Below are 16,767 nucleotides of genomic sequence, written 5' to 3'. Positions count from 1 at the left end.
TATATTTTGTTATTTCACTAATGCTAACTGTAAACATGCTATAGTCATCATACTAGCTTTTTCAAAGCTACTTTAACAGGTATACACCTCAGTATCATATATTTTGTTATTTCACTAATGCTAACTGTAAACATGCTATTGTTAGCATAGTACTATTAGCATGCTAGTTTTTTAAGCTAATTAGCAGTATACACTTCAGCATCATATATTTTGTTATTTCACCAATGCTTACTGTAAAGATGCTATAGTTAGCATGCTAGCTTTTTTTAAAGCTAATATAACAGGTATACACCTCAGTACCATATGTTTTATTTCACCAATGCTAACTGTAAACATGCTATTGTTAGCATGCTATTTTTTTTAAGTTTATTTTGCTGTCATTTTTTGTTACTTGCTAGCATTTTAGTTTGGCTTTGGCAAGTGAAACCTCCACCAAAATGTCCTACATATGCTAGTGGATCCCAAGGGGAACATGACCAAAAGGGTCTGCTTAGTGCACCCTTGCTCCGTCCCCTTCAGCCAACTGTGAGAAGCGAGCTGAAGTCCAAACCTCTGGTTCTCCTCCCGTTCGGCAGCAGCCACAGTCTTCCTGTGCTTCAGCAAGTCCGAGGTCAGGCCCGGCTTGGCTCCCACCTGCCAGCACAAGAAAGATGTCAGAGTCGCTGCTGCCTTCTTCTGGAAGAGTTGCAAGGTCTCACTTGTTTGTGAAGACCATCTCCCTGCTGACTGGGATCTTTCTGCTCCCGTCTCATCTCCGCCGGTTTCTTCTTCTTGGGCGGGGAAGGTTGCTGCTGCTGGATCCTCTGGAGCTGGTCCTGCACGGCGGTCGGAGCCTGTATGGTGACCATGTTCTGGATCTGGTGGGTCTGGATCGGACTCCCCGCCTGCTTGATCTGGATGGGCAGTTGCAGTTTGATCTGCTGGGGAACCGCACCGCCTTGCTGCTGCGCCTGGGCCTGGATTTGGGCCTGGATCTGGGCGGCGACGTGAGACGGTAGCGCTGACAAGAGTTGGACCGGCTGTTGGAGCCCTGGGACCGCGATGAGCTGGTGTCTGATGGAAGGCTGGGCCTGAATGTGACCTCGGTTCGGAGACTGGAACTGGACCTGGACCTGAGCTTGCACTTGGGGTTGAGTCTGTACCTGGACCTGGGTCGGTGACTGAACTTTGAACTGGGCCTGGGTTTGTACCGGACTCTTGATTCCGGAATGAGTCTGGACTGGGGGATGCTGAGACGCGTGAGGCAGAATCGGACTCTGTTGCTGGAACTGGACCTGAACCTGGGGGTGGAGTTGGCTTTGAAACTGGGTTACAGCCGGACTCTGAACCTGAGGCAGCGCGTGCGGCTGGGTATGCACTTGGGTTTGAAGTACCTGCGATTGGTACTGAGGCTGGACCCTTGCCTGGTGTTGAACCTGGACCTGGGTCTGGTTTTGGGAGGGGAACTGCACCTGGGGTTGAATTGGAGGAAGCTGATGGGGTTGTTGTGGAGGTTGTGTTTGAAACTGAACTCGTATCTGGGGATGGATTTGTGCCTGGGTCTGGATATGCGGCTGAGACTGCATGCGTTGGACCTGGATCTGTGCACAGATCTGGTTCTGGGGCTGGGACTGCAGTTGGTGAAGTGCTGGTGGCGCCGTGTGTCTGACCGTGGTGACCACGGAGGAGACAGGTAGCGCATTCATGTGGAGCTGCACCGCAGAGACCGGTATTTGCGACACCTGTTGCATCGACACCACAGCCGGGTGTTGTTGAGACGGCAAGGTAAGAGATGCTTGAGGCAGTGAGGAAACGGGTGAGCGCGTGAAACCTGATGCGGGTTGGGAGGTGGGTACTGTGTCCAGGGCGGGCGGATTTGGGACTGTGGCTTGTGGAACCGAATGGAGCGTCCTTTGCTCGATCAGCGCTGAAAAGGTGACAGAAACAAGGAAGTGTATGAACATTATTAACTGTATTCAGAGGTAGGGCTGGAACATTCTAGCAAAAATAAGGTGATAGAAATAAGTAATGTACAAACTCCAAAAGCAGTGAAGTTGTCAGGTTGTGTAAAAGGTAAATAAAAAGAGAATACAACAAATCCTTTTCAACTTATATTCAATTGAAGAGACTGCAAAGACAAGATATTTCATCTTCACACTGATAAACCTTATTTGTTTGCAAATATTAGTTCATCTGGAATTTGATGCCTGCAACATGTTTCGAAAAAACTGGCACAAGTGGCAAAAAGACTGAGAAAGTTGAAGAATTCTCTTCAAAGATGAATGAAGCATTTCCGGGTGTTGTTGATAAATGGCTGTGGCTTGGCATAGTATAGTTTTAACTTGCACTTGCAGATGTAGCGACCAACTGTAGTTACTGACAAGTGGTTTTCTGAAGTGTTCTTGACCCCATGTGGTGATATCCTTTACACACCGATGTTGATTTTTTGCAGAAATTAGCTAATTTGGAATTTGAGGCCTGCAACATGTTTAAAAAAAGCTGGCACAAGTGGCAAAAAAGAGTGAGAAAGTTGAGGAAAGCTCATCAAAGACTTATTTGGAACATCCCACAGGTGAACAGGCTAATTGGGAACAGGTGGATGCCATGATTGGCTATAAAAACAGCTGCCATGAAATGCTCACTCATTCACCAACAAGGACGGGGCGAGGGTCACCACTTTGTCAACAAATGCCTGAGCAAATTGTTGAAGAACAACATTTCTCAAGCAGCTATTGCAAGGAATTTAGGGATTTCACCATCTACGCTCCGTAATATCATCAAAAGGTTCAGAAAATGTGGAGAAATCACTGCACGTAAGCCATGATATTACGCACCTTAGATCCCTCAGGCGCTACTGCATCAAAAAGCCCCATCAGTGTGTAAAGGATATTACCAGGAAAACTTCAGAAAACCACTGTCAGTAACTACAGTTGGTCGCTACATCTGTAAGTGCAAGTTAAAACTCTACTATGCGAAGCCAAAGCCATTCATCAACAACACCCAGAAACGCTTCGCTGGGCCCGAGCTCATCTAAGATGGACTGATGCAAAGTGGAAATGTGTTCTGTGGTCTGACGAGTCCACATTTCAAATTGTTTTTGGAAACTGTGGACGTGGTGTCCTCCTGACCAAACACGAAAAGAACCATCCGGACTGTTCTAGGGTCAAAGTGTAAAAGGCAGCATGTGTGATGGTATGGGGGTGTATCGGTGGCCAAGGTATGGGTAACTTACACATCTGTGAAGGCACCATTAATGCTGAAAGGTACATACAGCTTTTGGAGCAACATATGTTGTTATTATGGACGCCCCTGCTTATTTCAGCAAGACAATGCCAAGCCAGGTGTTACAACAGCGTGGCTTCATAGTAAAAGAGTGCAGGTACTAGACCGGCCTGCCTGTAGTCCAGATATTGAAAATGTGTAAAGGCTAAAATATGAAGCAGGAGACTGTTGAACAACTTAAGCTGCACATCAAGCAAGAATGAGAAAGAATTCCACTTCAAAAATGTGTCTCCTCAGTTCCCAAACCTTTACTGAGTGTTGTTAAAAGGAAAGGCCATGTAACACACTGGTAAAAATGCCTTTTTTGCGGTGTGTTGCTGCCATTACATTCTAAGTTTATGATTATTTGCAATAAAAAATACCAATGTTTGTCAGTGTGAAGATGAAATGTCTTGTCTTTGCAGTCTATTCAATTGAATATCAGTTGAAAAGGATTTGTTATATTCTCTTTTTATTTACCATTTACACAACCTGACAACTTCACTGCTTTTGACTTTTGTATTAACAATATTGATAACTGTATTCAGAGTTAGGCCTGGACTATTCTGGCAAAAACATCCTGCACAATCCCGTTTCGTCTACTATTTGTCCATAGCGTTTCTGCTCAAAAGGATTCTTCATCCATCACTCAAAGGAACGTTTGGAAGTTTTCCAATATAACTACAACAATGACTTACTAAAGTGTCCCATGTGTGATGTCAGTAGGAGTGTTTTCACATGCTAACACGTTTACGAGTGTCCGTGTTAGTATTATTAACTTACAATGACATTATTTTTGTATTGTTTCACTTTCATAAATTCACCAAAAGGTCACCGTGAAGTTATTGAGTCTGTTTAGCTGATTGGAGAGCTAGCTTGCGCAGCTAATGGGTCCATGACCAGGACTTCTGTTTTGTTTGATCAGATGTTTTACTGCCATACTGTTTGGAGACAATTAGGTATGTAAATAAATATTTACAAAACTGCATATATGAAACCTATTTATTTCTTCTACCTTTTGGTGGGTGCGACCCCGAAGGGTATAAGCGGTAGAAAATAGATGGATGGATGGTTCCCGCATGATGTCACGTGGTGGCATTGCTGGTTTTTACAAGCAGAGGAGCATGTTGGGCAGCGCACACACACAGAGTACTTACCAGCAGACACAGTGTGTAGACAGAAAAGGGAGAATGGACGCATTTTGGTGTAAAAAGTCAAGATAAAGGGGAAGTTATAACACTGAAACACCCTCAGGAAGTGCTGCTTTAAGACATGGCTAACGTCCATCCGCAGTGTTTTAGCTACTTCTAAATCACTAATCCTCACCTACATGGCAATAAATAAAGGAAGTTTCTTACAAGTATCATTATCACTGCAGGACGAGGAATAGCTAAACATGCAGCACTACACACCGTAAGAAGATACAATAGATCAACGGCGTCACAATGTGAACAAATGCCATGGGTGGATCAAAACTGGTTTGATATGAATAAATTATCACTTAATATTGCTAAAATTAAATTTATGATATTTGGTACCACAACTGAGGTATCTAACGAAGTAAATATTAAAATAAATGGAGATAAAATTGAGCGTGTCTTTGATACTAAGTTTTAAATAGACCTCCTTTTTAGACCAGTTGATCTGCCGTTTCTTTTCTTTTTCTTCTATGTCCCACTCTCCCGTGTGGAGGGGGTCCGGTCCGATCCGGTGGCCATGTACTGCTCGCCTGTGTATCGGCTGGGGACATCTCTGCGCTGCTGGTCCGCCTACGCTTGGGATGGTTTCCTGCTGGCTCCGCTGTGAACGGGACTCTCGCTGCTGTGTCTTGGATCCTCTTTGGACTGGACTCTCGCGACTGTGTTGTATCCATTGTGGATTGAACTTTCACAGTATCATGTTAGATCCGCTCGACATCCATTGCTTTCCTCCTCTCTAAGGTTCTCATAGTCATCATTGTCACCGACGTCCCACTGGGTCATTATTGTCACCATTATTGTCACCATTATTGTCACCAATGTCCCACTGGGTGTGAGTTTTCCTTGCCCTTATGTGGGCCTACCGAGGATGTCGTGGTGGTTTGTGCAGCCCTTTGAGACACTAGTGATTTAGGGCTATATAAGTAAACATTGATTGATTGATTGATTGATTGATAATTGACTATAAATGATCATGGAGACAACATGTAAATTATATTAAAAAAAAAATATCAAAAACACATGGTGTTTTGTATAAAACTAAAGAATTACTTAATTATAATTATTTGTTAATTTATTATACTTTGATACTTCCATACATGACATACTGTGTAGAACTCCGGGGAACCACTTTTAAAATCATAATTAATGATATTGTTTTGCTGTACGGGTAATAAACAAAGCAGGATATTATGACCATACCCCATCCATTATTTGTTAAATCAAAACTTATGAAATTTCAAGATATTGTTTATTATAAAATAACACAGATAATGTTCAAAGCAAAAATAAATACTCTTCCAGAAGGAATTCAAAAATACTTCTCTCTACAGACCAGCAAATACAATCTAAGAGATGACTCGAAGTTTATTTTACCAAAAGCAAGATTAGTTGTTAAACGTAGATGTTTATCTGTTCTCGGTGTTAATTTGTGGAATTCTGTTGTGTTGGCCCTGCGATGAGGTGGCGACTTGTCCAGGGTGTACCCCGCCTTCCGCCCGATTGTAGCTGAGATAGGCGCCAGCGCCCCCCGCGACCCCGAACGGGAATAAGCGGCAGAAAATGGATGGATGGATGGATGTTGGTAAAGAAATAAAAATGAGTGACTCAGTATATAATTTCAAAAAGAACATGTCACAATGTATTTTAAAAAGTTATGTGAACTAGAAATGTATGTTTGTTTGGTTAAATGTTGTATTTAGAAGGTATGTATGTTTATCTATTTACAAAAAAGTGCATGTGTGTAAGTACATATTTTTGTATTATTTGTTAAAGGGCAACTTAAATGTAAATGCAGAATGACTATATTTCTTTTTGTATAACAAAATTATTAGAAAAGGTAACTTAATTGAATGTAAAAAATGTTATGTTGGGCATATAAGCTTTTTTGCTTCTGCCTGTTTCAGTCATGTTATTCCTTTTTGAATCGTGATCTATGTTTGAATATGTTTTTGTTAGAGTGAAAATAAACTGAAACTGAACTGAAACTGAACACCTGACATCCACTGTAATGATACCAAGTACAAGAGTGTATCTAGTCCATACGACTATGATTACGTCGATATTTTTTATCGTCAAAATCTTTTTTCCTTTTTTTAAAATTCATATTATGTTTATAAAGAAAGTAAATACGCCCCTGGACACATGAGGACTTTGAATATGACCAATGTATGATCCTGTAACTACTTGGTATCGGATCCATACCTAAATGTGTGGTATCATCCAAAACTAAAGTAAAGCATCAAAGAAGAGAAGAATAAGTGATTATTACATTTTAACAGAAGTGTAGATAGAACATGTTCAAACAGAAAATAACAGTAAATGAACAAGTGGATTAATAATCTATTTTTACAGTTTGTCCCTCATAATGTGTACAAAATAATAGGTGTATGAATGACACAATATGTTACTGTTGGTACTTTAACTTTAAACGTTTGGGAACTGAGGAAACCAATTGTTGAAGCTTTGAAAGTGGAATTCTTTCCCATTCTTGTTTTATGTAGAGCTTCAGTCGTTCAACAGTCCGAAGTCTCCGCTGTCATATTTTACGCTTCATAATGCGCCACACATTTTCCATGGGAGACAGGTCTGGACTGCAGGCGGGCCAGAAAGTACCCGCACTCTTTTTTTACGAAGCCACGCTGTTGTAACACATGCTGAATGTGGCTTGGCATTGTCTTGCTGAAATAAGCAGGGGCGTCCATGAAAAAGACGGCGCTTAGATGGCAGCATATGTTGTTCCAAAAGCTGTATGTACCTTTCAGCCTTAATGTTGCCTTCACAGATGTGTAAGTTACCCATGCCTTGGGCACTAATGCACCCCCATACCATGACACATGCTGGCTTTTGAACTTTGCGTCGATAACAGTCTGGATGGTTCGCTTCTCCTTTTGTAACGGGTGGCACGATGTCGAATATTTCCAAAAACTATTTGAAATGTGGACTCGTCAGACCACAGAACACTTTTCCACTTTGCATCAGTCCATCTTAGATGAAGTGAATTATATTTATATAGCGCTTTTTCTCTAGTGACTCAAAGCGCTTTACATAGTGAAACCCAATATCTAAGTTACATTCAAACCAGTGTGGGTGGCACTGGGAGCAGGTGGGTAAAGTGTCTTGCCCAAGGACACAACGGCAGTGACTAGGTTGGCAGAAGCAGGAACTGAACCTGCAACCCTCAAGTTGTTGGCACGACCACTCTACCAACCAAGCTAAACCGCTGATCTCGGGCCCACAGAAGACGGCGGCGTTTCTGGATGTTGTTGATAAATGGCTTTCACTTTGCATAGTAGAGCTTTAACTTGCACTTACAGATGTAGTGACCAACTGTATTTAGTGACAGTGGTTTTCTGAAGTGTTCCTGAGCCCATGTGGTGATATCCTTTAGAAATTGATGTCGGTTTTTGATACAGTGCTGTCTGAGGGATGGAAGGTCACGGTCATTCAATGTTGGTTTCCGGCCATGCCGCTTACGTGGAGTGATTTCTCCAGATTCTCTGAAACTTTTGATGATATTATGGAGCGCAGATGTTGAAATCCCTAAATTTCTTGCAATTGCACTTTGAGAAACGTTGTTCTTAAACTGTTTGACTATTTGCTCACGCAGTTGTGGACAAAGGGGTGTACCTCGTCCCATTCTTTCTTGTGAAAGACTGAGCAGTTTTTGGGAAGCTGTTTTTATACCCAATCAAGGCACCTACCTAATCCCAATTAGCCTGCACACCTGTGGAATGTTCCAAATAAGCGTTTGATGAGCATTCCTCAACTTTATCAGTATTTATTGACACCTTTCCCAACTTCTTTGTCACGTGTTGCTGGCATCAAATTCTAAATTTAATGATTTGCAAAAAAAACCAAAAGTTTATGACTTTGAACATCAAATATGTTGTCTTTATAGGGCATTTAATTGAATATGGGTTGAAAAGGATTTGCAAGTCATTGTATTCTGTTTATATTTACATCTAACACAATTTCCCAACTCATATGGAAACAGGGTTTGTATGTTAAAGGAGGCAGGAAATAGAATATTTTCTTCATCCTGTTCCTTCTGAAGCATAAGTATGTAAATATGTGTTTGGTTGCTAAAGTTGAATTGTCCGTTGATGAAAGATGCACATCAATGAAGGAGATGAACACGTATGAAAAGACAAAGTGTGGACGTGTCCTACCTGGTACTGAGGGTGTGGTGGAGGTGGCCGTGACTGCGGTGACCACGGCGGCGTGAAGAGGACGAGGCGCTGCAGCTTGGATCTGAGCGAGGGCTTGAGCGGCGGACAGGACGCCGATTTGGTTGGACACGACGGCGATGACGGGGGCGGAGACGGGGGCGAGGGGAGACGTGGGGACTTGCGCCGAGGTCGGGAGGGAGGCGGGCAGATGCATTTGGGAGGAGCTGGCAGCGAACTGGACGTTGGCTGAGAGAGGGACTAAAGCGGGGCCGGGGGCGGTGACGTGCACCTGGACAGGAGCTGAGGTCAAAGTTTGGACCTGGGATGGGGGTGCAGACATGGTAGTCTGCGTGAGGAACTGGTCTGGGACTTTTGATGGAATCATTGTGTGGGCTGTGTACTGTTGGACTGGCAGGGAGGATGAAACCTGGGTTTGGGACAAGGTCTGAGCCGAGACCTGTGCCACTGTTTGGACCGCCGCCTGTGCGGGGAAGGAGACCGGAGCCCCCGTGTGACCGGGGACGGAGGCCGGAGAGGAAGACACAGGTCGAGAAGACGGAGGGGAGAGGGGCTGTGCCGAAGAAGGAATGGGCGCCGTCATTTGGGTCTGGGCCAAGGCGGAAGGCGTGGTCTGGACGTGGGCTCTGGGCAGAGCGGGAGTAGATATTTGGGTCTGGGGGCTCTGAACGGAAGCAGGAAGTGCAGGGAGGGCCGTAGTGGGCGCTGATGTTGCCAGTGATGGCGGGATGGGAGTGAAGAGGAAACGCTGGACCTGGCCAGTGGGCATCACCGCCTGCATGAGCTGCTGACCTGGACCCGGGATCACCGTCACACCTTGGGGGACAATTTGCAGCTGGCCCTCGGTCTGGCCTTGACCCTGGATCATCACCGTCAGACCAGGATTTCCTCCCTAAAAAGGGGTTCAGGGCGAATCTGTTACATACATATATACATACATACACAAATATATATATATATATATATATATATATATATATATATATATATATATACACACACACACACACACACATGAATAATATATATATATATATGTATACACACATAAACATACATACATACATACCTACACACACACACACACATACATACATATATATATTTTAATGTTGTCATTATGGTGGTACTTAATGAATGCTTGGGCCTACTACACTACTGTATTATGATGTTATTATGGTGGTATTTAGTGAATACTTAGGTCTACTACACTACTGTATTTTAATGTCGTCATTATGGTGGTACTTAATGAATACTTAAGTCTACTAGACTACTGTATTTTAATGATGTCATTATGGTGGTACTTAATGAATACTTAGGTCTACTACACTACTGTATTTTAATTTTGTGATTATGGTGGTACTTAATGAATACTTAGGTCTACTACACTACTGTATTTTAATGATGTCATTATGGTGGTACTTAATGAATACTTAGGTCTACTACACTACTGTATTTAATGATGTCATTATGGTGGTACATAATGAATGCTTGGGCCTACTACACTACTGTATTATGTTATTATTATAGTGGTATTTAGAGAATACTAAGGTCTACTACACTACTGTATTTTAATGATGTCATGATGGTGGTATTTAGTGAATACTTAGGTCTACTACACTACTGTATTTTAATGATGTCATTATGGTGGTACTTAATGAATACTTAGGTCTACTACACTACTCTATTTTAATGTTGTCATTATGGTGGTACTTAATGAATACATAGGTATACTACACTACTGTATTTCTATGTTGTCATTATGGTGGTACTTAATGAATACTTACGTCTACTTCACTACTGTATTTTAATGTTGTCATTATGGTGGTACTTAACGAATACTTAGGTCTACTACACTACAGTATTTTAATGTTGTCATTATGGTGGTACTTAATGAATACATAGGTATACTACACTACTGTATTTTTATGTTGTCATTATGGTGGTACTTAATGAATACTTACGTCTACTTCACTACTGTATTTTAATGTTGTCATTATGGTGGTACTTAACGAATACTTAGGTCTACTACACTACAGTATTTTAATGTTGTCATTATGGTGGTACTTAATGAATACTTATGTCTACTTCACTACTGTATTTTAATGTTGTCATTATGGTGGTACTTAATGAATACTTAGGTCTACTACACTACTGTATTTTTATGTTGTCATTATGGTGGTACTTAATGAATACTTATGTCTACTTCACTACTGTATTTTAATGTTGTCATTATGGTGGTACTTAATGAATACTTAGGTCTACTACACTACTGTATTTTAATGTTGTCATGATGGTGGTACTTAATGAATACTGCTTGGGTCTACTACACTACTGTATTATGTTATTATTATAGTGGTATTTAGAGAATACTTAGGTCTACTACACTACTGTATTTTAATGATGTCATGATGGTGGTATTTAGTGAATACTTAGGTTTACTACACTACTGTATTTTAATGTTGTCATTATGGTGGTACTTAATGGATACTTAAGTCTACTAGACTACTGTATTTTAATGATGTCATTATGGTGGTATTTAATGAATACTTAGGTCTACTACACTACTGTATTTTAATGTTGTCATTATGGTGGTACTTAATGAATACTTAGGTCTACTACACTACTGTATTTTAATGTTGTCATTATGGTGGTACTTAATGAATACTTAGGTCTACTACACTACTGTATTTTAATGTTGTCATTATGGTGGTACTTGATGAATACATGGGTCTACTACACTACTGTATTTTAATGTTGTCATTATGGTGGTACTTAATGAATACTTAGGTCTGCTACACAACTGTATTTAATGTTGTCATAATGGTGGTACTGAATGAATATTTAGGTCTACTACACTACTGTATTTTAATGTTGTCATTATGGTGGTACTTGATAAATACTTAGGTATACTAAACTACTGTGTTTTAATGTTGTCATTATGGTGGTAATCAATGAATACTTAGGTCTACTACACTACTGTATTTTAATGTTGTCATTATGGTGGTACTTGATGAATACTTAGGTATACTACACTACTGTATTTTAATGTTGTCATTATGGTGGTACTTGATGAATACTTAGGTCTACTAGACTACTGTATTTTAATGTCATTATGGTGGTACTTAATGAATACTTAGGTCTACTACACTACAGTATTTTAATGTTGTCATTATGGTGGTACTTAATGAATACTTACGTCTACTTCACTACTGTATTTTAATGTTGTCATTATGGTGGTACTTAATGAATACTTAGGTCTACTACACTACTGTATTTTAATGTTGTCATTATGGTGGTACTTAATGAATACTTAGGTCTACTACACTACTGTATTTTAATGTTGTCATTATGGTGGTACTTGATGAATACATGGGTCTACTACACTACTGTATTTTAATGTTGTCATTATGGTGGTACTTAATGAATACTTAGGTCTGCTACACAACTGTATTTAATGTTGTCATAATGGTGGTACTTGATAAATACTTAGGTATACTAAACTACTGTGTTTTAATGTTGTCATTATGGTGGTAATCAATGAATACTTAGGTCTACTACACTACTGTATTTTAATGTTGTCATTATGGTGGTACTTGATGAATACTTAGGTATACTACACTACTGTATTTTAATGTTGTCATTATGGTGGTACTTGATGAATACTTAGGTCTACTAGACTACTGTATTTTAATGATGTCATTATGGTGGTACTTAATGAATACTTAGGTCTACTACACTACAGTATTTTAATGTTGTCATTATGGTGGTACTTAATGAATACTTACGTCTACTTCACTACTGTATTTTAATGTTGTCATTATGGTGGTACTTAATGAATACTTAGGTCTACTACACTACTGTATTTTTATGTTGTCATTATGGTGGTACTTAATGAATACTTACGTCTACTTCACTACTGTATTTTAATGTTGTCATTATGGTGGTACTTAATGAATACTTAGGTCTACTACACTACTGTATTTTAATGTTGTCATTATGGTGGTACTTAATGAATACTTAAGGTCTACTACGCTACTGTATTTGAATGAGGTCATGATGGTGGTACTTAATGAATACTGCTTGGGTCTACTACACTACTGTATTATGTTATTATTATAGTGGTATTTAGAGAATACTTAGGTCTACTACACTACTGTATTTTAATGATGTCATGATGGTGGTATTTAGTGAATACTTAGGTTTACTACACTACTGTATTTTAATGATGTCATTATGGTGGTACTTAATGAATACTTAGGTCTACTACACTACTCTATTTTAATGTTGTCATTATGGTGGTACTTAATGAATACATAGGTATACTACACTACTGTATTTTTATGTTGTCATTATGGTGGTACTTAATGAATACTTACGTCTACTTCACTACTGTATTTTAATGTTGTCATTATGGTGGTACTTAACGAATACTTAGGTCTACTACACTACAGTATTTTAATGTTGTCATTATGGTGGTACTTAATGAATACATAGGTCTACTACACTACTGTATTTTTATGTTGTCATTATGGTGGTACTTAATGAATACTTACGTCTACTTCACTACTGTATTTTAATGTTGTCATTATGGTGGTACTTAATGAATACTTAGGTCTACTACACTACTGTATTTTAATGTTGTCATTATGGTGGTACTTAATACTTAAGGTCTACTACGCTACTGTATTTGAATGAGGTCATGATGGTGGTACTTAATGAATACTTAGATGTACTACACTACTGTATTTGAATGATAGTAGCCCTCACCTGAGCTCCCTGAGTTAACTGCATGAGTTGTGTCATGGTGAGCTTGACTTGACCCTGCTGTGGCCTGTTAGCCTGGGGGGGAACCACAGGGCGCTGTCCGGGTGCTGTGCTCGCAGCGCATGGTGACGGCACGGAAGCTGCGGCTGTCGGACCCTCACTTGTCTGCAAAGGTGTGGACGCAGACACAGCTGCAGATCCAACTTGGCCTAAAAGCGAGGGAAGAAAAACAGATTTGTACCTAAAACCTCAAAGGAGAACTACACTTTTTGGGGGGGAATTTGGCCTTTAAGTCACAATCCCTATGAAATATAAGAATACACGTGTTTCTCTTTTTATGCATTCTAACTCGGAAATAAACTCTAGCAAAGAGGAGTCAAAGTGGTTTTCACTGAGGGCCACATCGCAAATATGTTTGGCCCCCGAGGGCCGCTTGGAACAGTGAATACTATTATTACAACATTTTTTAATGCATTTTGTTATTAGATTTTTTTTAATTTAAAATGTAAAAGAAATATGGTAAGTTGTAATAATCTCACCACACAATGTAGTGTATATTACTGTAAATGGAAAAACAGTTCTGGTGGTTTTTTTTTATTAAAAAAGCAAGCTCAGATGCCATAATTTTACTGCAAAATTTGCATTGCTTTTTTTACATTAAATTTAAAAAAATGCAATTTTACAGTAAAATGTTGGCCTCTGAGCTGACAGTTTTTTTTTTTTTTTACCGCAAATAAGCAAGTGTAGATTTTCTTTGTATCACTGTAAATGCCAAAATTATTATTACAGTAAAAAAGAAAGTACTGTTTTTTTCATTTAGAGCGAAATGCTGTAAAAACCACAGTAAATTTCACAATTTGACCATGAAATCTATTGCTACTTTCACATCACACAATTTGATGGATAACTTGCTTTAAAATCTTTATTATTAGTATTTATTTCTATTAAAAAAATGGTTTGAATGTTTGATCATATTTTTTTTGCATAATTAGACAATATTTAAGTTAACATAACTTGCGATTACATGGAGTACTTATATGTTTTTCTCCCTATATAGAAAGAAAGAAAGAATACATTTAGTAAGAAAATTTACAGTACTTTATTAAAACATCATTTCCAGGCTTTCCAGGGTCAAATAAAAAGAAGTGGCGGGCCACAATTGGCCCCCGGGACTTGAGTTTGACACATGTGGTCTAGCAATAGTCAGCTAACAATGGAGGTCATGGAACTTGCTCTATTAGGCTTATAAAGTGCTCTAAAAACATCCAAAAACCTCCACTAAGGTTTTATGTACATGCTGTAAGTATATATGTCATGTAGTAACATTCATAATAACATGTAATATATACATGATGTAAGTATATATGTAGTATCTAGAAACATTCATAATAACATGTAATATATACATGATGTAAGTATATATGTAGTATTTAGTAACATTCATAATAACATGTAATATATATATAATGTAAGTATATATGTAGTATCTACAAACATTCATAATAACATGTAATATATACATGATGTAAGTATATATGTCATGTAGTAACATTCATAACAACATGTAATATATACATGATGTAAGTATATATGTAGTATCTACAAACATTCATAATACCATGTAATATATACATGATGTAAGTATATATGTAGTATCTACAAACATTCATAATAACATGTAATATATACGTGATGTAAGTATATATGTAGTATCTACAAACATTCATAATAACATGTAATATATACATGATGTAAGTATATATGTTATGTAATAACATTCATAATAACATGTAATATTACATGATGTACGCAAATATGTAGTATCTAGTAACATTCATAATAACATGTGATATATACATGATGTAAGTATATATGTAGTATCTAGAAACATTCATAATAACATGTGATATATACATGATGTAAGTATATATGTAGTATCTAGAAACATTCATAATAACATGTAATATATACATGATGTAAGTATATACATATGTAGTATTTAGTAACATTCATAATAACATGTAATACATACATGATGTAAATATATGTCATGTAGTAACATTCATAATATGTAATATATACATGATGTAAGTATATATGTAGTATCTAGAAAGATTCATAATAACATCAATCAATCAATCAATCAATGTTTATTTATATAGCCCCAAATCACAAATGTCTCAAAGGACTGCACAAATCATTACGACTACAACATCCTCGGAAGAACCCACAAAAGGTAATATATATACATGATGTAAGTATATATGTAGTATCTAGTAACATTCATAACATGTAATACATACATGATGTAAGTATATATGTAGTATCTAGTAACATTCATAATAACATGTAATATATATATGATGTAAGTATATAGGTCATGTAGTAACATTCATAATATGTAATATATACATGATGTAAGTATATATGTAGTATCTAGAAACATTCATAATAACATGTAGTATACACATGATGTAAGTGTATATGCAGTATCTAGAAACATTCATAATAACATGTAATATATACATGATGTAAGCATATATGTAGTATCTAGTAACATTTATAATAACATGTAATACATACATGATGTAAGTATATATGTCATGTAGTAACATTTATAATAACATGTAATATATACATGATGTAAGTATATATGTCATGTAGTAACATTCATAACAACATGTAACATATATATGATGTAAGTATATATGTAGTATCTACAAACATTCATAATACCATGTAATATATACATGATGTAAGTATATATGTAGTATCTACAAACATTCATAATAACATGTAATATATACGTGATGTAAGTATATATGTAGTATCTACAAACATTCATAATAACATGTAATATATACATGATGTAAGTATATATGTCATGTAATAACATTCATAATAACATGTAATATATACATGATGTACGCAAATATGTAGTATCTAGTAACATTCATAATAACATGTAATATATACATGATGTAAGTATATATGTAGTATCTACAAACATTCATAATAACATGTAATATATACATGATGTAAGTATATATGTCATGTAGTAACATTCATAACAACATGTAATATATACATGATGTAAGTATATATGTAGTATCTACAAACATCCATAATAACATGTAATATATACGTGATGTAAGTATATATGTAGTATCTACAAACATTTATAATAACATGTAATATATACATGATGTAAGTATATATGTCATGTAATAACATTCCTAATAACATGTAATATATACATGATGTACGCAAATATGTAGTATCTAGTAACATTCAGAATAACATGTAATATATACATGATGTAAGTATATATGTCATGTAGTAACATTCATAATCACATGTGATATATACATGAT

General features: G+C 37.6%; 1 protein-coding gene across 3 annotated transcripts in view; it reads right to left on the bottom strand.

Moving 5' to 3' along the window:
• bptf (bromodomain PHD finger transcription factor) overlaps nt 1-16,767 on the bottom strand; it is a 128,880-nt gene that overhangs the window by 32,653 nt on the left and 79,460 nt on the right. For all 3 annotated transcript variants that reach the window (XM_061884281.1, XM_061884279.1, XM_061884280.1), the window contains exons 21-24: nt 13,397-13,602; nt 8,609-9,518; nt 699-1,906; nt 551-633 (exon numbers count right to left, since the gene is read on the bottom strand). In XM_061884281.1, coding sequence (XP_061740265.1) covers nt 551-633; nt 699-1,906; nt 8,609-9,518; nt 13,397-13,602 — 2,407 coding nt within the window. The remainder of the gene's footprint in view (nt 1-550; nt 634-698; nt 1,907-8,608; nt 9,519-13,396; nt 13,603-16,767) is intronic.

Source organism: Nerophis ophidion, linkage group LG23 (genome assembly GCF_033978795.1).
Source record: "Nerophis ophidion isolate RoL-2023_Sa linkage group LG23, RoL_Noph_v1.0, whole genome shotgun sequence".
In the NCBI taxonomy this organism is placed as follows: Eukaryota; Metazoa; Chordata; class Actinopteri; order Syngnathiformes; family Syngnathidae; genus Nerophis; species Nerophis ophidion.
Note: the sequence above shows the minus strand (reverse complement) of the source record. Positions and strands in the feature narration are given on the sequence as shown.